The sequence below is a fragment of the Cyprinodon tularosa genome, unplaced genomic scaffold, assembly GCF_016077235.1.
Source record: "Cyprinodon tularosa strain WSP-4 unplaced genomic scaffold, ASM1607723v1 ctg170, whole genome shotgun sequence".
Classification (NCBI taxonomy): domain Eukaryota; kingdom Metazoa; phylum Chordata; class Actinopteri; order Cyprinodontiformes; family Cyprinodontidae; genus Cyprinodon; species Cyprinodon tularosa.
In genome coordinates this window covers 371,309-396,693 of record NW_024038532.1, presented here as the reverse complement: position 1 = coordinate 396,693, position 25,385 = coordinate 371,309, and the positions used below count along the sequence as shown (strand labels likewise).

Genomic DNA, 25,385 nt, shown 5'->3' with positions numbered 1-25,385 from the left:
GACGTCTGGAGCCGAGGTATTGAATTGCACTCATTGCACTGATTTTGTGCAGTATTTCTTAATGCAAGGCCTTTCAGAATCTATAACGCAGAGGTATTATTTTTCAGTGAATGAGGTTTTAATAGGAATAGATAGAGTGCAACTTTTCTACTTCTGTTATTTGCTGTTGTTTCTCAAAAAAATGCATAACGATATTACAGCTTTCAGTGATTTATTTCAAATTTGAAACATTGCCTGGCCTGTTTAAAAAAAAAAAAAAAAAAGATGAACTAATTAATCGAATCGTATCGTGGTGTTTTTGAGTATCAAAAATAATCGAATCGTTGGATCAGAAAATCTATACTGAATCGAATCGCCATGATGGATGTGATTTACACCCCTAATATTCACCCTTTAATATTTTTTTATGTCGCCACGTTCCAACTTCTAAATTATTCAGTTTTATTGGAATGTAATCTGATAGGCTAAGAACAAAATACTTCGGAAAGTATCAGAATTAGTTGATTATATCATAAATATCTGATTATATATACATTATTTCTTAACAAACTATTCAAACTTCGTAGTTTTGACCTAAAGCGTGTGAATACTTTTGCATGTTGCTGTAGATTTATTTTATATAAAACTACATTCAATAATATTAACTGCTCATCACCTAAACACATTGACCCGTGCAATTCTATAGTTTTGTTTGTTTAATCGGGTTTTGATAAAATAATTTTAAAAGATATTCATCAAGCCTTAGAATTTAAATAACTTGTTTAAATCAGTTTAATTCTGATCACTTAATCTACCTTCTAGTTTCTCTAACATATTTCCCTGCTGTTATGGTCGCCTGCCTGCAGCCGGCTCATACATGTTGACATGTCGGCTGAATCTCAGACCGGCCCCTAAACACTAACCCTTTGTTTGCGTGTTCCCCAGAGGGTCTGACACCTAAAGGACCATCCCAAACCCCGTAGTGGGTAGTTTGAGTGGACCGTTCAGCCTTTAAATAGCGAGTCTTACACAGCCTCGCTGGAATGTAGCAGCGGGTGGTACGGCGACCCAATGGCCGAGGAAACGCTTGCATCCAAATATAGGTTCCGCTGGTTTGCTGCATCTTTGTCACACTGACAGTCAGGAAAATGATAAAGAGATGCATTAATCCCACAAAAGGATGGTCATCTTGGAAATAGTTTTATCTGACAGTATACATTTGTTTTAAGAAAGGGACAAATGTTTGATTTCATGTCTACAGAGCTAGAGACACACACGGGGTGTCACTGTGTCGCCATAGCAACGATTGTTTTCCATTGGTGGGAAGAGGTTATATCATTGTCGTTTATACCCACAACCATAGTTAAGGGGTAGCGTTTGGGATTCAGCCATATAGTCTGCATTTCAAAGGCTGATGGACCCGGAGTTCAAATAAAAGCTACACTGTTAATTATTAGCCACCAGAGGGCGACAGAGCTGTCACGTCAGTTTTCAAAACTCATCCACTTCCTTGTAAAGACAAGGAGAGATTTCTCCAGATCAAATGTACATTAGAAAACCAAAAACATGTCTGATCAGGCAAGAGTCCTATCAGATTTGTTGGATAACAACTTTTAGCGTGGTTAGCTGTACTGTTTAAAGGGGGTTCAGCTACGGATCTGACTCAAGTTACATAGGTGAGTTTATGTGAAGGGCTGCGTAGAACATCGATAGGCACCAAGTTCTGAATATAGACCTAAAAAAAATCATCATGAATATATCTCAATGTTTTGGTCAAAAGTTTTGCTGAGATTCTTCAAGTTTAAAACCAGAGGAACGCTTTTAATACAGAAGCACAGCAATCACCAAGTTTTCACCTTTGAGTGAAAGTATTGATAGTCTTATGGTTAAATATCCAATTTATTCTGAAAATTTCTCATTTAACAGAAAGTTATTTTCCATAAAAATCATTATTTTACACTGAGAATTATAAAATTCTGAGTATGCGGGCAAAGGAGGGTCCTGATTTTCTAAAGGGGGGTTCAAAGAAATTTGATGGTGCAAATATTAGCAAAATAAATATGTTCCCACGCTGTGATGGTTGAATATTGTAAAATGCATTTAGCTGAATCATTGTCATAGAAGTACACAGCATATTATTACATGATTTTAATCATTTGACTATTAGGAGCAAGAAAATTTTCAGCTAGATGTGGTGATTCAGCTCTTGGGGAGAGAATTCTGCAGAGCAGCAGCTGGATGATGAATTTAATCTATACTATAATACACGCTAGATTAAAAATGATCAGTCAGGGATTAGATAAATAATAATAATTGTATGCGCACAGTGTTAATATTTTTATCACATGGCAGTCTTCTGTACAGTGATGCAGGTCATACATAAAAAAATGTTCATTAATTTTTTTTCTCTTAGACATTGGAGTGGTGCATTTAAATGTTATAGAGCTAAACATGTTAAATTGGTGAGTAGTAGTAGTGTAAGTTTTTAACCTGTCAAGTTTTTTTTTTAGATTTTTAACATTACAATTTTATAAAGCCACTTGCCCGAAAATCCTTAACGTCAACGACACTGCATCCTAAAACATAACAAAGCTGTTTCTCTAGATTCAACATGGAAAACATGGAGGAAGGAAGCAGAGTTTTATCTTCCTGCCACAGGTAGATGTAAACTTTTTTTCAGTCTACACGTAGAACTGGACTTGCTGAAGGAATGAGAAACAATGTGGTAAAGGCCCCTGTGGGGTGTTTAGCTACTGTAAACGGGTTTTCATTGCTGCAGTGCCTTGCAGGGCTTCGCATCATAGATGGATAGAAGATTCTAGATTATTTCTGAAACTAGGGAATAAAAAGGTGCTTAGATGGAGAAATAAATTTCTCCCAATCCCTATGTGTGTACAAAGCTTATGATAAGTGATAAGTAGTGTTGCAGCGATGCCATTTTTTGGCACTGATACCTGGCTGTGCAGTATCGGCCGATACCACCTGTTTGAAATGGGTGTCTGTATGTATATATGAAGAACTGCATACTACTTGGATGTAAAATAATCACCATCATGGCTTTGATAAGCTGCTGCCTACCTTTGAGAAGCAAGAAAAAGACTAATATAAAGTGAATCCGGTAGAACTTTTTATTGCCTACCTGGAACGGGTGACAATAGTTGAATAAACTTTTGGCTCTCAAAATGGTATCAGTGCCCTATTTGTTGGTACTCGCTGATACCGATACCACCATTTTAGTGGTATAGGATAGCATAATGCTAACTGCTTCATACAGCTTATAAACTAGAAGTTAAAAACTATATTGTTAAATTATTCTTTGAAGGAAGATCCCTATTTAGGATTTTTTGGAATAAAAAAGGCTGTATTTGAACCTGTAACACGGAAGGAGCTCGGAGTAGAGTCGTTGCTCCTCCACGTCGAAAGGAGCCAGCTGAGGTGGCTCGGGCATCTGTTTCGGATGCCTCCTGGTCGCCTCCCTCCAGGCATGTCCTATTAGGAGGAGGCCTTGTGGAACGACCGTGACTCGCTCGAGAGACTATGTCTCTGAGCTGGCCTGGTGTCGCCCAAGAGCGGCTGGAGGAGATGTGTGTGGGGCGGGAAGTCTGGGCATCTCAGCTTAGACTGCTGCCTCTACAACCCGGCCCCGGATAAAACGGAAGAAAATGGATGGATGTATTTGAACCTGGTCTGCCTTGCTGTGTGTTTCCTGGATGGGGCCACTTTTTACGGTTGCTTTTTGTATCTCTGCTTTTGTCTCCTTGAACCCCAGTTGGCCTTAGCAGATGGCCGCTCACAATATGACTGGTACTGAAGGAGATTTCTTCCTTTGAAAAGGGAGTTTTTCCTCTCCACTGTCGCTACAAGCATGCTTAGTGTGAGGGATTGCATTCAAGTCAATGAGTCGATGCAATCAGCTGGTTTTCCTTAGATAGAAAACTTTGAATCATTTTGACTGGATGATCTGGTGAACTGGAAAGTCCCTTTAGATAACATATTGTGAATTGGCGCTATAGAAATAAACTGAATTAAACCTGCTTTCCTTTGTGTTTTTGGAAAAGCGGGTAAACCTCTGCATCTGGATCATTTTCAGCCTCATATTTCTGGGTTTTTTAACAGGAAGGAGGTGTGTTTACCTTCGGAGCAGGGGGATACGGACAGCTGGGGCATAACTCTACCAACCATGAAATCAACCCCAGGAAGGTGTTTGAGCTCATGGGGAACGTCGTCACACAGATTGCATGTGGGAGGTAAACACATTTATGTTCACGCCATGCATTAGATTAATCCATGGATGAGCTGTGGATTTAAATGTTTATTTTGCACTGAATGTTAGGCAGCACACACTGGCTTTCACTCCTGCCTGTGGGAAGATGGATTCATTCGGGTTGGGGGGTAACGGGCAGCTGGGTACTCGCTCCACCTGCAACAGGAAAAGCCCAGCCCCGGTCAAAGGCCCCTGGGCTGCCTCCAGTGCTGCAGAGGAAAATGGTGAGACCTCCCAGCTGAAGAAAATAGCACATGTTTCTTTTCTATTCAAACTCTTTAATCATGAAGAATAAATTTGAACTTTAAAATGTAATAAAGCAAATGACCAGTATATCTAAATGGTTATTGAATAAATGCTTTTTGTTGTCCAGATGCTGATCAGAGCTGCTTCGTCAAAAGGATTTATGCTGGAGGAGATCAGAGCTTTGCTCATTATTGCACTGTTAATGTAAGTATGCCAGTTAAAGGCTTTAAAGAAAACGTCCGGTCAGGAATTATCAATGGATCATTATCTATACTAAAACTAACACGTTTGCAGTGATATAATGAATTTAGTGTGATTCAGTAGAAAAATAAAAACAGTCATTTTTGTCACAATCACTGAGTCCTGGGGCGGCCATTTTTGCCCTAATATATAATAAAACCTCCCTCCTGCCATCTTCCGGCAGTGACGTCACGGTGCGGTAAGCCTAGCGCATTCTCCCCGCTTTACAAACTAAATCAATGGGAACTACTAGACACATCTGCAATCAACAACAATTATTAAAGATTTCCAGAGGACTTCACCATTGAAATTCACCAGAGCTATAGTGAAACTGACAATGCCCACGTGCATGGCAGCTGGATGCTGGAATACATCGGGTAAAAGTGAAAAAAAAAGAGTTATTTCACCTTTCTGATTCCTGATCCTCCACGGACGGGTTGGTCGTTGGATCGCCAACTTGAAGAGAGAGGATTTGCCATCGAACTTCTGGCCAGAGAAAAAACCCGTAATATGTAGCCAACATTTGGAAGAAGAATGTTTTCAAGATGACTTGGATAATAGCGCGTTGTGACAAACACCAGATACAGCACTGGGACTTGATCAACAGCCGATACCGCACCGTGACGTCACAAACCAGTAGGTGGCAGTAGTGTTCTTTGACAAACATGGATGCCTCCAGCAAAGCACATTCGAATGAAAATTACGATTAATTGGAATAATAAATAAATGGAATAATTTAATATTTAAAATACTCTCTAAAATTGAAATTCTGAATATGTACAGACTTTTCCTTTAAAGGGAATGTTCAACAGTTTTTTTTATAGTTCTTTGAGAACCTAAATCAAATAAGCCCTTAATAATTAAGATTACCCATAAAACACGGTGCAGAATAAAGAGCAAATAAAGAAAAAAAATGAAACAATGTTTTTGTATTCATACTTCTTCCCTAAATCTTTCCAAGTTTTGAAGTTTCTCATAATTTCCACTAACTCTAGTTAAAAAAAAATTAACCAAACTGCGGATTATAATTCAAATGCAAGCAAGGTAGTTTGCCTGGCATCCTGAAATTGTGTGTATAAAAACACACAATAGTTGAAAAGTGAGCTATTAGAGAAGTTTAGCAACAACGAATCGATAAAATCGATAAAAATCGACTTTTAAAAGCTTTTAAAAGCGTTGGCAACGAATTTCATCATCGATTAGTTGTGTCGCGCGATTAATGCGTCATCCGCCGCCGCCGTCATCACTGCCACTTGACTGAAACGGGGGAAGAAAAAAAATTAGGGCAGAGCGAGCCAGCGCTGCAGGTGCGCAGTGTTGCCAACTCAGCGACTTTGTCGCTATATTTAGCGACTTTTCAGACCCCTCCAGCGACTATTTAAAAAAAAAAAGCGACTCGCGACAAATCTGGCGACTTTTAACGGTGTCACTGGCGGCTTTTGGAGACTCTTACGTGAAAGCATGCATCGTTCCTACTCTTGTCCTGCAGCAGCAGCTGCTGCTGTGAGGCGCCCCCCCCATCCCAGCCCCGTTCTCCCGCAGGAATCCCTCTCAGCGCTGCAGTCAGAGCCGCAGGATGTTTCAGCATCCAGACTGCAAATGAAGCGCGCATGCGCCGGGATTGACGGCGCAAATTGATCACAATAATTAAAATAGCCTTTATAAATAAATTAACTTGCAAATTATGAGGGCAAGGCTCTTGAAGTTTAAATCTTCTGGCAAAGATAAAGTAAAGAAGATCCTGCAATTTATGGAAGTAAAGCAGAATAAAATCCAGCAAGATCAGTAATATGTCAATTAATTATCTGCCACATTCCCATGTAAATATCTGTCTTTGGAGGAAGTGTTTTTTAGCACCCCTAGTTCTCTCATTTTTATTCCAAATACAATTTATAATTTGGATCACAGGCCTATTTTTATCTCTATGGTTCAGTATTTTCTCAAGTAGCAACTTTAACTGCTATACTTTCCTGTCTTAAAAGGCAGAACTCTTCTAGTCTAAAAAAAACTCATTTGTTGAAATGGGGGGGCCTATTGTTTGAGCCCCTTAGGGGCTTTTAAAAACAAAAATGCCTGTCTCTTTTTGCGCTTTATGAAACAAAGTAGCCTATATTTTGTGGATGTACAGCTACATTTCTCATGTAAGTTTGCGTAGTTTTAACACAAACATTTATTTTTCATATTGCACCAGTACAGTTAATGAGCAACCTGTACTTGTGTGCTTGTTTGTTCTGTCTAAAATGTTTATTTTGGAATAAAGAGGTTAATATAAAAAATATTTTTTGTCCGATTCATCGATTTTTAAAATAATCGTTAGTTTCAGCCCTACATATAATTGACTTGCATTGACAATAGACAGAAGCAAACCCGCTCTCACCCCCTACACTTATCCAGCTGCTGTATTTCTTTTTCATTTAACTGCAGGACCCTCAGGATATGGACAATATGAGAATGGAGAACCTTTCAGGAAAGATTTGCACCCTGAATGAGGACGTTGTACAGAAATGGCTGAATCACTCGGCGGCAAGACTCCCAGCAGACGTATCCAAGTAACGCCCTCTCCATTTAAACCGTCTGCTTTCCAGATCGCTGCAGCTAAAGGTCACCGCACTAATTATCGCTTCTTTCTGATTGCTGCAGTGAGATCGACCTGGTGTTCTCCTCTGCAAGCTGCCTCAACGGATCGTTTTTGTCAACGAGGTAAAAACATTTTAGGCGGAGTGTGTTTTAGGCGTCGGGCCACCTGCACACACCATTACTAAAAATATCCACCTTCTGTCCGTCTTTTTTCCTCAGTCATCCAGGTCACTTCTGTACCAGCAGTAAATACTCTGGGGTGGATATGAACACGGCTCGCCTCCTTCTCCACAGACTGATTCAACAAGACCATCCAAAGATTTCCCAGCAGGTCGGTGCTGACGTCTCTCTAGATCTTCCCTGATTCTCATCATCTTGGCATAAAGGTTTCCTGCAGGGTGGAGGTGTTGGGATTTAATTTCTGTGTGTAGTGAACTGTTTCTGCCTCTATTTGGTCCCATGTTGTATATCAGAGTATAGTTCCCTGCACCTAAAGAAAAACAGGCCCACAGCATCACACATCCTAACCGTACTTAATAGAATTATAAGGTATAAAAGAATCTCTTACGTTTTTTTATAAATTAGATGTAAATTGATCTAGACGGTCAAGAAATACAGGTTTAAATAAAATGTATTGTTATTATTCCAACTTAAATCCCCAGCCATTCCCACTTATGCATGTTTAACAGAAAGGCCCTTTTATTTTTCCTATCATCCCTCCCAAACAACTGTTCAACATTTACCGTATTTTCAAGACCATAAGGCACACCTTACTAAAAGGCGCAGGCTCAGTTATGTGCGCCATTTCTGTATTTAACACACACATAAGGCGCACCGGATTATAGAGCGCGGGTTTTATATACAGGTACATGTCCTCTACTACGTTTAAATACCTCTACTGCGTATTTAAAAATAGAGCAGGAGCAAAACTGAGTATGTTTGTGCTTTATTCATGTATTTATTACAAAGTATTAATCAAACCCATCGAACTCATCATCCTCTGTTTCTGAATTAAACAGCTGCGCTAAATCAGACATGCCAATTTCCCCTTCTTCGCTGTCAGAGTCACTTTCCGTGCAGCGCGGCTCCTCGGAAATGATGCCGGCTTTTGCAAAAGCTCGAACAAGAGAGCCAGCAGACACGTTAGTCAAAGCATCTACAATCCATCCGCAAACTGTGGCGTAACTCCCCCGGCGCTGCCTTCCATTTTCGTGAAACTGTGGTCTCCGTCGGTCATCCATCGCTCCCACGCCGCTCGCAGCCTTACTTTGAACGGCCGGTTCACACCGATGTCGAGCGGTTGAAGTTCCTTTGTCAGACCTCCTGGAATAACAGCAAGCACAGCGTTCATTTGTTTCACCTTGTTTTTCACATCGGCTGTGAGATGGGCACGCATGGAGTCACAGATTAACAGTGATGGTGATTTGTGGGAAAAAACCACCTGGTCTCCTTACATACACCTCCCTCAGCCACGCTTTCATCATCTCCTCATCCATCCAGCCCTTTTCATTTGCCTTAATAACGACTCCAGCTGGAAAAGTCCCTTTAGGCAAAGCCTTTCTCTTAAAAATCACTATAGGCGGCAGTTTCTGTTCATTTGTGTGGCAGCCAATCCACGCCCACACTTCCCCCTTTAACGTTCTCATGGTGGTCTCAACAACGTCCGCAGTAACAACACACACAGGGCGCACCGCACATTTTGAGGGGAAAAAAAGACGTTTATATGCGCCTTATAGTCGCGAAAATACGGTAGATGGCATCTTGCGGTTGCTATGAAGACTTTTTTTCTTTTTCCCAGACTTTTCAAATTTTTTTTGTCCTGAAATGATTCAAATAATTTCTCTGAACTTTTGAACTTTTAATTTGGCGGTCGATATTGTCTTTTTGCCATTTCCTGATGAAGGAGACATATTCATCTGCGTTTTATTTTGGTTTCAGTTAAATGTTAAGTCATACTGTGCGTATTTGATAAATGCTGCGAATAATTACTGATGATTTTTAAAGAATACTATACTGTATATGTTAACAGCTGGATGTTCCTGAAGATTTTTCAAAGTATCTTTAACAGAAGTGACAATATTAGCAGCGTTTTTCCATGAAAACATCCATCTCGGCGATCCTTGAATGTTTGTTCCACTCAAATTGCGTCATCAGACCGTCTTCATGCACCTGACCTCATCCCTGATGTTGACCTGACAGGATGGAAGCGTCACATCCGCTGTAACTCCTGTTCTCCCTCTTCTTTCGGCTTCAGGTTGCTGCCAGTCTGGAGAAGGACCTGATTCCCAGATTAACCAACTCTCCTCCAGACATCGAAGCTCTGAGGCTCTACCTAACGCTACCAGAATGCCCGCTCTTCAGCGACCGCAGCAATTACATCACCATCACTATCCCCTTTGCCAAATGTGTCATCAGTTTGAAAGAGGCTCCGCTGAAGGTGCTGGGAAACTGGTGGTCCACCTTCGAGCCCATGTTCTTCCAGCGCCTGGTGGATCTGTACAAAGATGTGGTGGTGTACCTGCTCCAGATGCACAAGGTGGGCATTCCTCTGGCCGAGCAGAGGATCTTCTCCTGCTTCATGGACACGGCACTCAGCTTCCTGGAGATTCTGCACAAGGTGGGAAAGGGAGAAAAATGGAGCTCCTAAATCTCCCTGTCAGCTGCCTGGCTAACGGTTCTCACTGTACTCTCCTCTTTAGGTGAACGAGAAAGCAGGAAGCATCATCCAGTACGATAAGTTCTACATTCATGAGCTGGATAATCTGATAGACATCAGAAACGACTACGTCACGTGGATCCAGAGGCAAATGTACCCAATGGTGAGACCATCAACCTCACAGATCGCTCACAGCGGAGCGTATCTAAAACTCCCGGACTTTTGTAACCCTCTGCAACTTTAAATACCACAAACCAGTGGATTAAATATAGCTTCACATGATCGATGAACTATGCTGGTTAAGATTCTCAGTCATCCAGGTCATAGTCATTCCAAAAAAGTAAAAAAAAACAATCCACTGGACTTCCAATCCAGGAAGCTTTTTCAATTACAAATGTCAGAAATTGTGTTGAGTTCAAGGCTTTATAGAGCGGACCAAAACAAAATCTTGTTTTGGCTTAGTAAACCTATAAATTGAACCCGATGAGCGGGTCCGCCCCTTAGGATTGGGGGTCGTTTGGTTTCTTTCTTAGCCTCTAATAACCTAAGTCTGTCTATGTCAGTGCTTTTCAAACCTGATCCTCAAGGCCCACTGCCCTGCATGTTTTAGATGTTTCCCAGCTGATAGCAGATTATCAGGCTTTGCTGAACTGCAATCATCTGAATCAGGTGTGCTGAACCTCAGAATCATCCAAAACATGCAGAGCAGTGTGCTTTGAGGACCAGGATTGAGAAACAGTGGTCTATGTTCCTGAAAAGGGGGGTTGTTGTTGAACATCTCGCCTCTTCAGCCAGACCAATAATTCCCTCTAACAATCCCCCTTTTAGAGACATATAAGAATATAACAAACTAAATGTATTTCAGCTGGTTTTAGGGCTGAACGATTTTGCCAAAATCCAAATTGCGATTATTTTCAACCAATATTGCGATTGGATTTTACTGGAATAATCCTTTTCACTAAGAGCAAGCATGTCGAGGTTTTACTCCAGGCTTTCAGTTTTTTCATGCCCTTTAAACCCTGCATGTCCAGAGTCCAGTGTTGCAAGACTTTACTGTTAAACTTGCACAAACAAGTTGTACTAAAATGCATTAATCTATGTGATAGCTGCAACCCTGTCCCCCCTTCTGTGCAGCCGCATACCCACTTTTATCGTTTTACTCCCAATTAAAGTGCTGAAACAAGAAATTTAGGGTCTTACTCTTGTTGAATGTTTGGTGGTTAAAAATCAAGTGACTATGTAATATGAAAATTGCATTTTTATAAATTGCGATCATATTGCAAATACCAGCCCTAGCTGGTGGTATCAGTCATGGTTAAATATCAAAACAACAAAAAGTTATGAACTGATATCACTCTGGAAGAAGTTATGGAAGACAAAGAAGTGGATTGCTGGGAAAAAAACATTCTGGTTTTCCATAAATTTAATCTTTATCAACAAAACAACTTGATTAATTAATAAAAATCAATTAATCTCTCATCCTTAATTTATTTTAAATCCTGGCTAACTCCATAAACTTGTACTGTTTCTCACAATGCTCAGTTGTTAGATTAACATGGTTCAGGTTAAACCTTTATATGAATCATAAAAGTTGAGTCAAATGGGGAAAAATAAAACAAGTTTACAGTTCTTCCTCATCCAGTGTAAATTTATTAGGTAGATTTCTCCTCCTAAAGGCCTGCAGCCTCGGGTGAATCGACCCCATCACTGGGAATCATCATCATGCGTTTCTTCCTCTGCATCCTCAGGGTCGAGACGGCGTGGTGACTCTCTGCAAATACCCCTTCGTATTCGACGCTCAGGCGAAAACGGCGCTGCTGCAGACAGACGCCGTCATTCAGATGCAGGTCGGATTTATTCCACTATAGCGACTGAGTGCAAAGGAGTATCAGTTTAACAGTCGCCGCTTGTTTTCCGTGAACCAGATGGCGGTGGATCAGGCCCAGCTGCAAAACTTCAGCTCCATGTTCCTGCCAGCCGTCGAATCCGTCAACCCCTGTCTCATCCTGATCGTGCGCAGGGAAAACATCGTTGGAGACACAATGGAGGTCCTCAGGAAATCCAAGAACGTCGACTACAAAAAACCGCTCAAGGTAAAATGTGTTCAGCAGCCCAAACCAGAGTTAGGCTGCAGCTGCACCATTTTAACTGGAAAAATGGGAAACTAGGAAAACAAATAGCACCTTTTATATCATCATTGCAGGTTATCTTCGTGGGAGAAGATGCAGTCGATGCTGGAGGCGTCAGAAAGGAGTTCTTCCTCCTGATCATGAAAGAGCTGCTGGATCCCAAATATGGGATGTTTCGCTACTACGAGGAATCCAGACTCATCTGGTTTTCACACAAGGTGAGGAGCTCTCTGTGAGAATCCACACAGCCTTCATGCGCTAAGGATGGTTTGATAGCGGCTATCAGTGCGGTGCTTCTCACTCTCATCAGCACCGCTGGGAACGACGCAGGACAGGTCATATTTTTAGGGGTGAAACATCTGTTTTAAAACAGAAAATGGAAAAGAAAAGATGAGAGATGGTGTATAGTTACAGCTGAACGTTGATCATCCATCAGGATGGACATCATCGCCTTGACCTCCTGTTATCTGCAGCAGGCTTAACTGAAAGGGTTAAAACAATTAGAGCTTTGAGAAACTGACGGTTTTATTAGGAACACCTGCAAAGCTTTTGGGTTTAACACAACACAGGGTTCCCGCGGGTCCTTAAAAAGTCTTAAAAGGCATTGAATTCTTCAAAATAAAATTAAGCCCTTAATTGGTATTAAAATGTCTTAAATCAGTCTTTCGTAGGTCTTAATTTGTTAAAACATCATAAATAGGATTATTTTTTTTACGATTTATTTTTGTAATCTAAATAAAACGTTTTTTCTTTTAATAAAAAAAAATAACGGCTCACCATTATTGGTTCCGTCCCGATAGCGGAACCAATAAAGCGTTGTTGCGGCCGGGACATTTGGGAGATGCACCATTAACTTTTTGTCTGGAAAATATGAGCAAGTGTAAATGTAACCAAAATTGTCTCCAGCCAAGAGTTTTCTCCATGGCTAAAACCAGGGAACATACATGAGGCTCAGTGGATTTAGTGCAAGAAGTCATTCAAGCTCAGAACGATGGGAATTAAGGCAGTGGAGTCACACATGCGAAGCACAAAACACAAAGCGTCGAAATGGAGTTACAGAGAAACAGCCGGTATTTCTCAGTTTAGTTCCACCCTTGTCTCTGCAACGCCTCCACTTATCACCAAATCAAACATACTAAGAAAACCATACAAAGAAAAATATCTGCAAAAAAGACTTAGCACTGGTTATGTTGGGGCTTTAAAACTGATTTGTTTTGTTCCCTGCTAAAACAAAGTTTGTGAATTCAGTTCAATAATTGTTCAAATATATCTGTCATTTGTGTGTTTTTAGCTTTCTTCCTGTATGGGAAGCTTTTCAAAATTTGAAAACATTAGTGCAGTGGTTTATGTTAAAATAAACCTTTGGGTTAAGTTGTCGCAAGCGGGTTTTTCTTGTGTTTCTTATGAATTTGGTCTTAAATTTTTATTTAAAGTGGCATTAAAAAGTCTTAAATTTAACTTGCATTATGCTGTAGGAACCCTAGCTTTTAGCTAGGAATATTTCATAGGGTTTGCCCTGGTGTGTCACATATTTAAGCTCTGCGCAGCGTATAGGGTTCTGGTGGTGTCCTAACCCAGAAAACTTTTTGACTGAGACTCTTTTTTTAAATAAGGCATACAATTTTTAATTTTTTTTATGTTCGCCTTGCTAAAAACCTGGTCAACAGATCCCTCCAGCAGCCACTTGACACTTAACTTCATGCCAGAGATTTCTCTCTCCACCCATCTCTGGATTTTATTAACCAACTGGAACTTAAACAAGAAGCAGTTTGACTTTCGTTCCAAAAAGCACTTCAGGTCTGCAGTGAAATAAAAGATAAGAGTAGGCAAACCCACCTGGTGCCCACTGTTGAGTAAGACTGGGGATCTGTAATGCTTTGGGCCTTTTTCTCTTCTAAAGATTGTAATAAACCCAGGAACATTTGGATTTTAACTCCGTTAAGTTTAAACGGAAAACAACAAAAACTAAATCACAATGGTGTAATTCTGCAGGAAGATGACCCAGATAGATTTTTATTTTTTAAATGATACAGAAGAGGGCTGAAACAATTAATCGGAATAATCGTGATTAATCGATTATTGAAATAATTGTCAACTAATTTATAAATTGATGAATCGTTAAATAGAGTATAGAGGCTGTAAAGCGCCTTTAGCTGACAGAGCGACCCACTTAGAGCAGCAATTATACCAAAATTGTAAGAAAATATATAAATATTTTGTATTTAAGATAAATAAAAAAAAAAATAATAATCAATAGCTTAATTGATTTACAAAATAATCCTTAGTTACTAACTATTTTGACAACAGTTTAACCAATTCCTGGTTTGTGCTGCCGATTTTTGGGTTGATTCATGGATTCTTCCTACATTTTCATCGTAAAAATTAGACGATTAAACATCATAAATAAAAGAAACATTTAGTAACAAATCAAATGAATGGATAGCAGATGGAGGGAGCAGGGAATCGCGTGACGGCCAATGTTAATACAGGGAAAAAAAACACGAGGTCTATCTCTAGAGCCAGACAAAGGGTTAAATCCACACAGAAATGGATTTATGGATATTTTAAAGACTAGCTCAGCCAAAGATCAATTAGAAAACCTTAACGAAACAAAAGATGATCGAGGACTCAGGCTTAAGACCGCTGTCTCTGCTCCATCCTTTAAAATGTTCCAGAACAGGACTAGTGAGGCATGCCTGAACCATATCTAGATGATTGTGTTCTATGTTGGGTTTGATCAGAGCCTCTTCTTGCTGTTCCAGACCTTCGAGGACTTTGACTTGTTTAACCTCATTGGGGTCATCTGCGGTCTGGCCATCTACAATTTCACCATCGTGGAGCTCAACTTCCCGCTGGCGCTTTACAAGAAGCTCCTGAAGAGGAAACCGACGCTGGAAGACCTGAAGGAGCTAATGCCAGACGTAGGAAGGTCCGTTCATTTCTGATCATCTAAACACTTGGATTCTGCCTGTTTTCACCGTTCTGTGATGTCACCTTCAATTAGGAGCCTGCAGGAACTACTCGACTACACGGAGGATGACATAGAAGACACTTTCTGTTTGAATTTCACCGTAAGGCAGCATTTTAGGAGTTATAGGTCTGTGCTTCAAAGAAACAAACTCAAAACAATCTTTGTCGTCTTCTTCAGATCACGGAGGATAACTACGGCGCCACCGAGGTCTTAGAATTGGTACCAAACGGTGAGAACATCAATGTCAATAAGTCGAACCGGTAAGAATCCCTAAGCCGCCTCATTCCGCAGTCGTTAACCGATCAGGCGGCTCTAACCGTTTGATCCGACCCGTGTGAACTTCTCTCCTAGGCAGGACTTTGTGGACGCCTACGTCGACTACGTCTTCAACTCCTCCGTAGGGCCGCTGTTCGAAGGCTTCTACGCAGGCTTCCACAAAGTGTGTGGCGGAAAAGTTTTAGATCTGTTCCAGCCCAGCGAGCTCCAAGCTATGGTCATCGGAAACACCAACTATGACTGGACAGAGCTAGAAAAGGTCTTATTGATAACATTTTGGATTTTAAATTATTAGTTCAACAAACTTTTAAACGTTTTGATACGGTTTACTTTTTGCTCAATAACAACAGCAAAGTGTGGAGTTCTTTGCAGCAGATCGATGGAAGGTGGTTCTGGAGGTAGAATCTGGAGTAGTAAACTTTATAAATCTGGTTCAGGTTTGTCCTCTTGGTCTACATTAGAGACTGACACGGGAGTGGATTTTCACTCCTGTCCCGTCCCACTATGTTAAAATAAACCTTTGGGTTAAGTTGTCGCAAGCAGGTTTTTCTTGTGTTTCTTGTGAATTTGGTCTTAAATTTTTATTTCTAGTGGCATTAAAAAGTCTTAAAAAGTCTTGAATTTAACTTGCCTTATGCTGTAGGAACCCTGTTTATAGTTTAGGAGCTGTACATGCTTTAATTAACATATGTAATTTCAGGTGGAATTTGCTCTTAAAACCTTCTGGACTTAAGGAGTTAATCTTTTCAGATTTAATTTTTCATAGAAATTTTAAACTATTATTCGTTCCAATCGTCACCGCTGTGTTGGTCAATCAAAAAAAAAACCTCAAACATTTTGTGACATTTTGTCACCTACTGTAATAAGGTGACAAAATGTGGAAAAGCTGCATATCTTTGCTATGGGTGGAGTCAAATTTATTTACACTATTCAAGACTTAAATTCCTGTTTTTTTTGCTTTGCAGAGCACTGAATATAAAGGAGAATACTGGGCTGAACATCCAACCATAAAGCTTTTCTGGGAGGTCTTCCATGAGCTTCCATTGGAAAAGAAAAAGCAGTTTCTCTGTAAGTTTATCCCAAACTGCCTGATGAACCAACCGTGTTTCAAACATCTTCTGTCATTAAGCTACAAATTCCCATTCTACCTTTTTTTCCCCCAGTGTTCCTCACAGGAAGCGACCGCATCCCCATCCTGGGCATGAAGAGCCTGAAGCTGGTGATCCAGCCCACCGGTGGAGGCGAGCATTACCTACCTGTAGCTCACACCTGCTTCAACCTCTTAGACCTTCCCAAATACACCAATATAGAAACACTCAGAGAGAAGCTTCTACACGCCATAGATCACAATCAAGGCTTTAACCTGGCCTGATGCAGGAACGCCACTTCAGTTTGAACTTTCCGACGGCGGACACATTCCCAGATGTTTTGTTTTCAACAAACCTGCCAGAACTGGCCGGTCTCTGGAAGGAGGAAGCTGATTGATCAAATTTGGTTTTTGCCATTACGGAATCCCGACGGCCAAGCTCAGGTCTGATGTATGGCCACTAGATACGCTTTTATTCACGTTTGAGCCGGATTTCTGCTGTAAATGATTGAAAAACAAACAGAACTCCTGTAAAAACAATGAAACAGGGAAAACTGACAGGTTGCATTAAATTAGGCGGTGATGTCAGCCGCACACGACGAAAAATTATGCAGAGTTTGCATCGTATCAGGAGCCAGTCTGCATTTTCCAGGAGTTCTGTTCTTGTAAACATGTTTGTGGCGTTTGGCCGAGAGGCATTCGAGTGCAGGCTCTGTTTCTGTGGCTGTTTGCCTTAAACTATCCACAATAAATTACAAAACCAACTGCAGCCAGTAAAAATAAATAAAATAATTTCAGGTGGTGTTTAACGATGGTTGTGTAGAGCCTGATTTCTTTAAAAAAAAAAAACGATACATTATTATTTTTAGGATGAGTGATGTTTGTGGTCTGTAAGCAGGTTAGTATCAATCTGATCATTAAATCTGGGCCAATTTTTTATTTTTATGTCTGTTATTTTCTTATAGTTTTGTTTTGGTTTCTGGATGGAAAGCTATCAGTCATATTGTATATTTGGATTGTGGATTTCTAACAGAAGAAAAGCAACATCAGTATTATTTTTGGTTTTTCATGGCGTCCAACGTGAAGGGAAATATACGATATAGGACATCAGATATCGGCTGTAACAAGAACTGCGCGGCAAAGACTTTAAATGTTATAATTTGTGGTACTATCATGATTAGCGACTATAAAGAAACTTAATTACTCTTTTGAAATCCTTCTTAGGCCCCTATGCTGCAGCACACTGCAAAAAACATCTAGAAATAAGTAAAAAAATGTCTTAAATTAAGGGTATTTACCCTTAATTTGAGCAGGTAAATAAGATGATCTGCCAATGGAATGAGGATTTTTACTCGTAAAATAAGATAATTAGCTAATATAGACTTGAAATAAGACAAAGCAATTGTTTTATTCTCATTTTAAATGTAAATTGTCTTGTCCCATAGGCAAACTGTCTCACCTCCTCAATTCAAGAAAAAATGCACTTAATTTGAGCAAAAATTACTTATTTAGATTTCCATTTTTTTGCAGTGCAGTCATAGTCCCACAGTCATTAATAATGCTCTTAGAAAATAAACACATTTAAATAGGCGTCTTCAGGACTCCAGCTATATAAAAAAGTGATTCTTATCACTAAATATCCCACAATAACCATTTTTTAATCTGATTCTATAACCCTGCCAATCCTCAAATGGAAAAGAAAAGAATGAAAAGTATCAAAATAAACATTCTGAGTTTTTAAACATCAATTCTAACTGATCTTTTTAAAGATGAATCAAAATTCTGGATTGAGGAGGTAAAAGAGACATTTTGCCAATGGAACAAGACAATTTACATTTAAAATAAGAAAACACAATTGCATTGTCCTATTTCAAATGCATATTATCTAATGATCTTATTTTTAAGAGTAAAAATACTAATTTAATTGGCAAATCATCTCATTTACCTACTCAAATTAAGAGTAAATACACTTAATTTAAGTAAATTGTACTTATTTCTAGGTAATTTTTAAAGTGTTAGATTTCATTGTATGCAGTTTGAAATCGTTTCTGAGAACTATATTCAGAGGTTTCTCAATTCTAGCACTCAGTTTGGTGAACAAACAAATTATTCTGTCAGACGACCTCATCAGCAAACCTGGTTAGGATCGATGAAAAGAGAAATGCAGCTTTAGAAACTCACTTCCAGCTTCTGAATCAATTGCTCCCCCATTTATCCAGTTCTCCCCCTACAGGAGCTTTTCTCTTTCCACTTTAGGTGGCAACTATGGTTCTTTTCCTTCAGCCCATTTCCCACCAGAAAACGTATTTAATTTTAGTTTATTTGACTGATTAAATGTTGGGTCATATTTTTAGGAAAGGGATCCAAAAAAGTGAAAAAAAAACAATCCACTGGACTTTGTTTACAAGTTTGAAGATGTTTCTCTTCCCATGCATTCCCATTTCAATTCAAAATGTCTGAATTAAATAAAGCCTTGAAATCAATGCTAATTCTGACATTTTGATTTGAAAAAGCTTCCTGGATGGGAAGCTTAACATCTTAAAACTTGGAAACAAAGTCCAGTGGATTGTTTTTTTTCACTTTTTTGGATCCCTTTCCTAAAAATATGACCCAACATTTAAATTGTCAATCTTTCTGATAAACCTCCAAATGCTGCCGTGCTTTATTTTTTCTAGTGACTATTCATAATGAGCACTAGAAAAATGATCTAGAAATAAGTAAACATTTCTTAAAATAAGTGTATTTACCCTTAATTTGAACAGGTAAATGAGATGATTTGCCAATGCAATGAGCATTTTTTCTCTTAAAATAAAATGTTTAGATAAAATGCACTTGAAATAAGACAATGCAATTTTCTTTTCTTATTTTAAATATAATTTGTTTTGTCCAATTGGCAAAACGTCTTTTACCTTCTCAATTCAAGAACAAATGCACTTATTTTAACAAAAAAATGACTTCTCTAGATGTTTTTTCCAGTGTGGAACCACCTGCAATGTTAAGTGATCAAGTTGCAGACTTTTCACCCTACAGACATTTTTTAAAGTCAGTTTTCACTACTTAAAAAAAACAATCTGCAAACCAAATATGGTGGTGAATATAATTCCTGCTGCAGACATTTGTTTATAAAACAAATAGAAGAGGGATCAGGACGTAGGGGACACCTTACTGCTGCAGAAAGGCTGTGATAACATTTCTGACCTATTGTGTCCTTGCTGAAAAAAATAAAATAATGAGGTGTTGATGCTTTCATAACAAACAAAACAGGACCTGAGTTATTTTTCTGTTATGTTTTAATGACAAACTGTACATGTTAAATGATGAGCACACTTTCCACTAAAAGTAGGAGCTGCTCGGAGCGTTTGGCCCCATTTAATGGGGCAGTTCATGATGCACCAGCTTGTAGTGAGACCCGCATGAAGGACACCGCTGGGGCTCTCCCTCATGGAGCCAGAACCACACTATAGCCGTGTTGTCCTCCTCGCCTGCAAACCAGAAAGAAAAGTCATATCCATGGTATCCGGCGGTGCGTTACAACCTGGGAGGATCAGTAGATGCTTACAGAGACAGCCGACCATCCTCTTGTTTCCAATACCAGGGACAATGTGAGGGTCTTCCTTGGTACCGGTGTACTGTTTGGGCTTCAGGATGCTGTAGGGGTCCTGTGAAGTTAATGTGTGGAAATGTGGATCAATCAGAGCAGGTGGAGGTGTTTAAAACAAGAAAACATGAATAGAAAACCCACTTTTCCCTGTTTGAGGGCCTGCAGGGTGCGTCGCTCCAGCCCAGTGGCCTGTTCATCATCTGTTGGTATTCCTGAGGAGACAATAAAAAAAAAAAAGTTCAAGAGAAAAGAAGCAGAGGGATAAATAGCTTAGTGGCAATAAAAGTGAACTTTGTCACAGGACTCCTCCCTCTCCTCAGCAGGAAATTTGGCTGTAATCCAGGGAAAGCTGCCAGGTAGGAGGGTCTATCAAAGGCCACAGATGACCTTCATTACTGTTCAAACGCTGCTGCCATATATGGTTAAAATAAATATTAAATAAAGCATAAAGTTTATTACTGGGAGGGGATGGTGTATGGGACAGGTAGAAAGCGGAGTTATTAAAATTAAAAATGCGCAATGATCTTAAATGACGCAGCTAATAGCGCCTCGGTGGACAGCTGTTTATAAAGCCCCCTACCTCCCGTGGCCACGGCACGCAGCTGTCTCCCCGCGGAGATCCCACGTAGCTGCAGGGCTCTGGAGGAGCAGGTTCGGAGGAGAAAACGGGCCGCCATGCTGGTGCTGTTATGGTTCCTGTCAGGTAAAGGCAATGACCTGAGTCTGACACCGCAGTCAGGCGGAGTAAAACGACCCGGACACAGCCGACCAATAGCAGGCAGAGTTACACTACACCGACCAATAGGAGGCAGAGTTAGAATAAACCGACCAATGGGATGGAAGGCAGGGAGGGAGGGTTGACCAATGAACGCCAGCTTAAAATGACAGTTAAACAGCTTTTTTAATAATTTAATCAAGTGTTTTGATTATTATAAATCGCAGACAAAATATATACTATTACAATATTAAAATAAATGCTATACTTCGAAAGGTATTTTCATGTACTTGATACTTTTATCAAGTTTTGCTTTGTGTGAATTAAAAGTCATTGTGGAGGTGATCACCCAGGAAGTTCTGTTAAAACTATTTTTTGATGTTTATGGTAATGTGGACCGGCACCAAGTCCTGCTACAAAATGAAATCAGCATCTTCATAAAACTTTTCAGCATTAGGAAGCAAAATTGTCTCACAGATTTCGTGGTTAATGGCTTCATAGGATGGACTTCAGAAAATCTCTAAATCAATATGATGAGGCACCAAAAAGGACAGCTGAGTGGAAACCTGAGCCTGTTCACTCTTCCTCCTGAACCAGGGGCCTTTATTTGATAAATTAATAAAAACTTTATTAATTATCTGAAAGGACGACATTAGAGCAACAGTTTGATTCTTTTTCTAATTAGCACTTAAACCTCTGATATTGTGGTGCAACCTTTACCACAACACTTTCTCCCTTCACTAAACTTTTTTTTTACGAATAAAACGGTTTCACTATATTAAATGTTTTCTAAAATAATTTTCAGAGTTCATTAACTGTAATAAGTTACAAAAAAAAGGGCTTGAAATAATACTCTATGCACATTTAAATTACTAGAAAAACATTTTGAACTTTTTCACAGTACTTTTATGATCAGTGTGATTTTTCTCCTATTTATAAACCTATTTATAAATCCTTTTTAAGCATATATATGTACATGTATATACTTATATATATATATATATATATATATATATATATATATATATATATATATGTAAAATGCAACATTAAAACAGGTTTACTTGAATGGGTTGTCTTTTGGGTTGCCTTTTTTGATTTAGCAACACTCCTGCTATGCTTGTCTCAAAACGAGGCATATGTCCATTTAAGTGTATAATAGAAAATTAATCAGAATTATTTTTCTATCTTGAGATATTCCTGTACTTTATACACATTTAATATTTATGTTTCAATCTATTTTTGAGCAGGTATCATATCGTTTATTTTATTTTATTGGTTCTCTGTATGATTTTTGTATAAATTTTACTCTTACTTTAAAACATAAAGAGTAAGGAAATGAAAAGCCTAAATATATGTAAATAAGTACAAAATGACATAAAATGTTGTCTGAGTCTTGTATTTAGCGTTACTGTCCAGGGGGAGGCGCTGTGTTTCAAAGAAATCCGTGGTTTTTGGAGGTGATTTTTATTAAAATAAAATGTTTAAAGAAGCTTTCTTTATACAGATTAGTGATCATTACATTTTTAAGGTATATAAGTGAAATAAAAAGACTGTGTCCCGCTGTATTACTCAGGCTGCGCTACAGCGTCTATTCACAGGCGCGATCCCACTACTGAGCGGCACGGGGGCTTTGACCTGCTCCGTTTCCGACCTGGGCCGGTGCACTCCTCCTTAGACGACCTGGTGGTCCCGGGCTCCCCCAGGAGCACCATATCGATACCGAACTTAGTGCGGACACCCGATCGGCATAGTGCACTGCAGCTCAGAGCTCCTGAGCTCAAACGATCCGCCAGCCTCAGCCTCCCAGTAGCTTGGATTAAAGGCGCGCGCCACCGCACCCGGCGATCACAACCGCTGCTGCTAGTGCTTTTATCTCTTAGCCAGATGACGTCATTGAACACAGCAGCCATATTGCTTTTTTAGTAGACTTTTATTTTATGTTATCAAACTAAAATCTAATCTTTATTTTTTTTCTACTAACAAGAAACAAACCAAAAACCTAATAATTATTTTTTATTACCAAGCCTCCATTTTTATTCATTCATGCTTCCTCCGTATATTTACTATATACACCAAAATAATCCTAGTTTTAAAGGTTAAAAAAGGTTTTATCTGCTGCTAGAGAGAAGCTATGTGCGACATTATTGTATCGCTAAAACAGTTTTATTATTTTACTTCTTATTCCTCTAAAACTGAACTTTGCTACCTTTCAAATCCAAAGAGCAATTTGCACTGAATCCAGCTAAATAAAGGTCATTTAGAGCGGAAAAATATTGCATTAATTTTTTATAATCTGTTTTCTATTCTATCAGTTTAGAAAATAAAGAGAACAGAAAGACAAAGCACACATTTTCTTCTATAGGGTATTTTCTGATGTAAAAGATAAATAGACATAATTTTAAGAGCTAATTTAGAGAAAAAATGCTCTAAAACATAATTCTGGTTCTTTTAATATCACTCTGTTGTGAAAATTCTATTCAGATATTCTTTATTAAACTACTAAAGCTTCTACGACTGGCATTTATTATTATAGTACCCTAGTTAGTTGTTTATATTATTTTTAGCCACTATTAAGAGCCATTGTTGAGGGTCTTAAGAGCCATATGTGGCTCCAGAGCCACTGGTTGCAGATAACTGCCCTAAAATGTGGCTTTTCTGCCGGTTTTGGTGGGTTTAGAAGTTGTAGATTAGGAAATATATCTGCAAACATTTCCTTTGGGTTTACGACATCCAGATACAACTATGTACAAAAAAAAAAAAAAACCCAGATATCTACTGTATTTTATTATTGCATCCACACCTCTCCTGGTTTTCAAGATTTTCTTCCAGGAAAAATATTTATGGCATCATCATAGTGATATAATCGGTTATTGCTCAACATTTAAAGCATGTTAGATCTTTTTAATAACCAGATTTAATGTGATTATATTAAAGGTGAATCATTTCTTAATTTTGTGACGCCACTGGCCTTTGCCTTTATTTTGCCGACACTTAAAAGGAGGATGATGAGAGAACTGCTTTTCATTAATCTAGATCTGTCAGATCTGTGTTATTAAATTCTAAATTATAAGGAGTAAAATTGTTTACAAGATAACCCAGAATATTCTGTCGTTGGTGTTTTTCCCTTCCTGCTACTCTAGACTAGTTGTTATATGCTGCTAAATCCTCTTTATTCTTTTAGTTAGTCCGTTCATTACAAAGGTAAATATATGAGCTGTTTTAAAGCGTTTTATAAAGAGTCCGACTAGCAGGATGCATTTTTACCAATATAATTGACAAGAATAAAACCTATACAAGTCTCATAAGGAGCCATATGATGAATTTTGCGTGAATTGGTTAGGAACTAACTTGAAAACAAAAAGTCTTGCCAAAGATTCAACCCATGAAAACGCTTTGATCTGATCTGTTTAAATCTATTTCTATAAAAAGGGCTTTAGAAATGCTGATTGTGTATTTGACCAGCTGTGAGATTAGGTTCATACAGCAGATTTTTGTTCTTCTTTATGAATTTAAAAAGTCAAAAATTAAACAAACATTAAACATCAAACATTTAGTGTCCTTATGTGTATGCAATATTTGTTTAAAACAAATATAGACACAGTTGGCTGGTAAGGAGTGTAATTATTCATGAAAAACGTGGTGGAGGGAAAAAACTATGGAAGGGATTCACACAACATTGGTTAAACAAAAGGGTTTTATTCTAACACTGTTCATGAAGACAAAAGTTCATGCATGATTGAAAACTAAATGTTACATTAGGAAAAAATAGCACAGTCCAAATGTTTGCTTTTTTTTTAAATCACACTGAAAAAACAACCAACAGCTGGACACGATTTTCTTTGGTAGAAATGAGAGAAATGACATCAAAGGTATAACAAAAATATGCTTGAGGTGTAATGGAGTAAAAAAGGCAAAAATGTCATCATTCCCAAGAAATGAAGGTGCTTTTTAATGTTTTTCCTTTTAATTCAATGAAATTCCCTCTGAAGGAGCCCTTCTCTCAGGAGCAAACTCACTTCCTGCAGCGCTTCATTTATCATCTTCTGTCACTGGGATTTTCCCAGTCTTTAAGGAAGTTCCGTTTATATATATATAAAAAAATAACACAACCACAGTTTTTAAAATGCCGGTATCATCTGAAGAGTCAATGAAAAGAAACATTAAACACACCCACCTATGTTTTTTTTTTCAAAGTAAATAAACTATATTAAAAACACGTCTGGAACTAAAACAGGAAGGTATTGCCATATATTACAACTAGAATCCTGTTTTTAAGCTAAAACTCAGGGAAAAAAACACATAAGTCCAACAGGGAGTCAACAGCCAGACCATGGAGGTGACCTCAAATGTTTTAGATAAATGTACTAATAAAATGTACTAATTTAGATAAATGCATAATACTAATAACAAAGTATCTATTTATTGATAATTACCTTCAGCTGAATCCTTTTTTCTTCTAAGTGTCAGAGCTAAAGGATTTGAACTAGCTTGTAAACTCTCCAAACTACTGTTCTGAGCTAACGTTTCTACAAACTTCCTTTAACCACCTCAGAAACCTTCCTTCCCAGAACACAAATGGGCGCAGGAGACTTTGCAATTACTCCTTTCCTTCTCACGTTTTTTATGTACTGAATGTAACGT

At 38.8% G+C, this 25,385-nt stretch overlaps 2 protein-coding genes across 4 annotated transcripts in view; one reads left to right on the top strand and one right to left on the bottom strand.

Annotated features, from left to right (window-relative positions):
• The window catches only part of herc4 (HECT and RLD domain containing E3 ubiquitin protein ligase 4), a 30,631-nt gene extending 13,370 nt beyond the window's left edge, over window positions 1-17,261 (top strand). For all 3 annotated transcript variants that reach the window (XM_038281419.1, XM_038281418.1, XM_038281416.1), the window contains 17 exons: window positions 4,096-4,226; window positions 4,313-4,467; window positions 4,617-4,693; window positions 7,154-7,278; window positions 7,370-7,429; window positions 7,526-7,637; window positions 9,561-9,923; window positions 10,006-10,125; window positions 11,711-11,809; window positions 11,888-12,055; window positions 12,166-12,309; window positions 14,854-15,020; window positions 15,096-15,162; window positions 15,240-15,322; window positions 15,414-15,597; window positions 16,304-16,406; window positions 16,502-17,261. In XM_038281419.1, the coding sequence (XP_038137347.1) occupies window positions 4,096-4,226; window positions 4,313-4,467; window positions 4,617-4,693; window positions 7,154-7,278; window positions 7,370-7,429; window positions 7,526-7,637; window positions 9,561-9,923; window positions 10,006-10,125; window positions 11,711-11,809; window positions 11,888-12,055; window positions 12,166-12,309; window positions 14,854-15,020; window positions 15,096-15,162; window positions 15,240-15,322; window positions 15,414-15,597; window positions 16,304-16,406; window positions 16,502-16,710 (2,367 nt within the window). In that variant the 3' untranslated portion in view covers window positions 16,711-17,261. The remainder of the gene's footprint in view (window positions 1-4,095; window positions 4,227-4,312; window positions 4,468-4,616; window positions 4,694-7,153; window positions 7,279-7,369; window positions 7,430-7,525; window positions 7,638-9,560; window positions 9,924-10,005; window positions 10,126-11,710; window positions 11,810-11,887; window positions 12,056-12,165; window positions 12,310-14,853; window positions 15,021-15,095; window positions 15,163-15,239; window positions 15,323-15,413; window positions 15,598-16,303; window positions 16,407-16,501) is intronic.
• Window positions 17,262-19,697: 2,436 nt separating this feature from the next.
• On the bottom strand, window positions 19,698-20,776 carry LOC119781072 (cytochrome c oxidase subunit 5B, mitochondrial). Its single transcript, XM_038281422.1, has 4 exons — window positions 20,607-20,776; window positions 20,168-20,238; window positions 19,985-20,084; window positions 19,698-19,907 (listed from the first exon to the last, which is right to left on the bottom strand). Exons 1-4 carry the CDS (start codon window positions 20,701-20,703, stop codon window positions 19,795-19,797), a joined length of 381 nt encoding a protein of 126 aa, XP_038137350.1. The 5' UTR covers window positions 20,704-20,776; the 3' UTR covers window positions 19,698-19,794.
• Window positions 20,777-25,385: the final 4,609 nt, after the last annotated feature.

Coding starts and splice junctions, on each gene's coding strand:
- LOC119781072 (XM_038281422.1), bottom strand. CDS start 20,703: ATGGCGGCCCGTTTTCTCCTCCGAACCTGCTCCTCCAGAGCCCTGCAG. Junction 20,085..20,167: donor AGGCCCTCAAACAGGGAAAA/GTGGGTTTTCTA, acceptor TTAACTTCACAG/GACCCCTACAGCATCCTGAA. Junction 19,908..19,984: donor GAGGATGGTCGGCTGTCTCT/GTAAGCATCTAC, acceptor TCTGGTTTGCAG/GCGAGGAGGACAACACGGCT.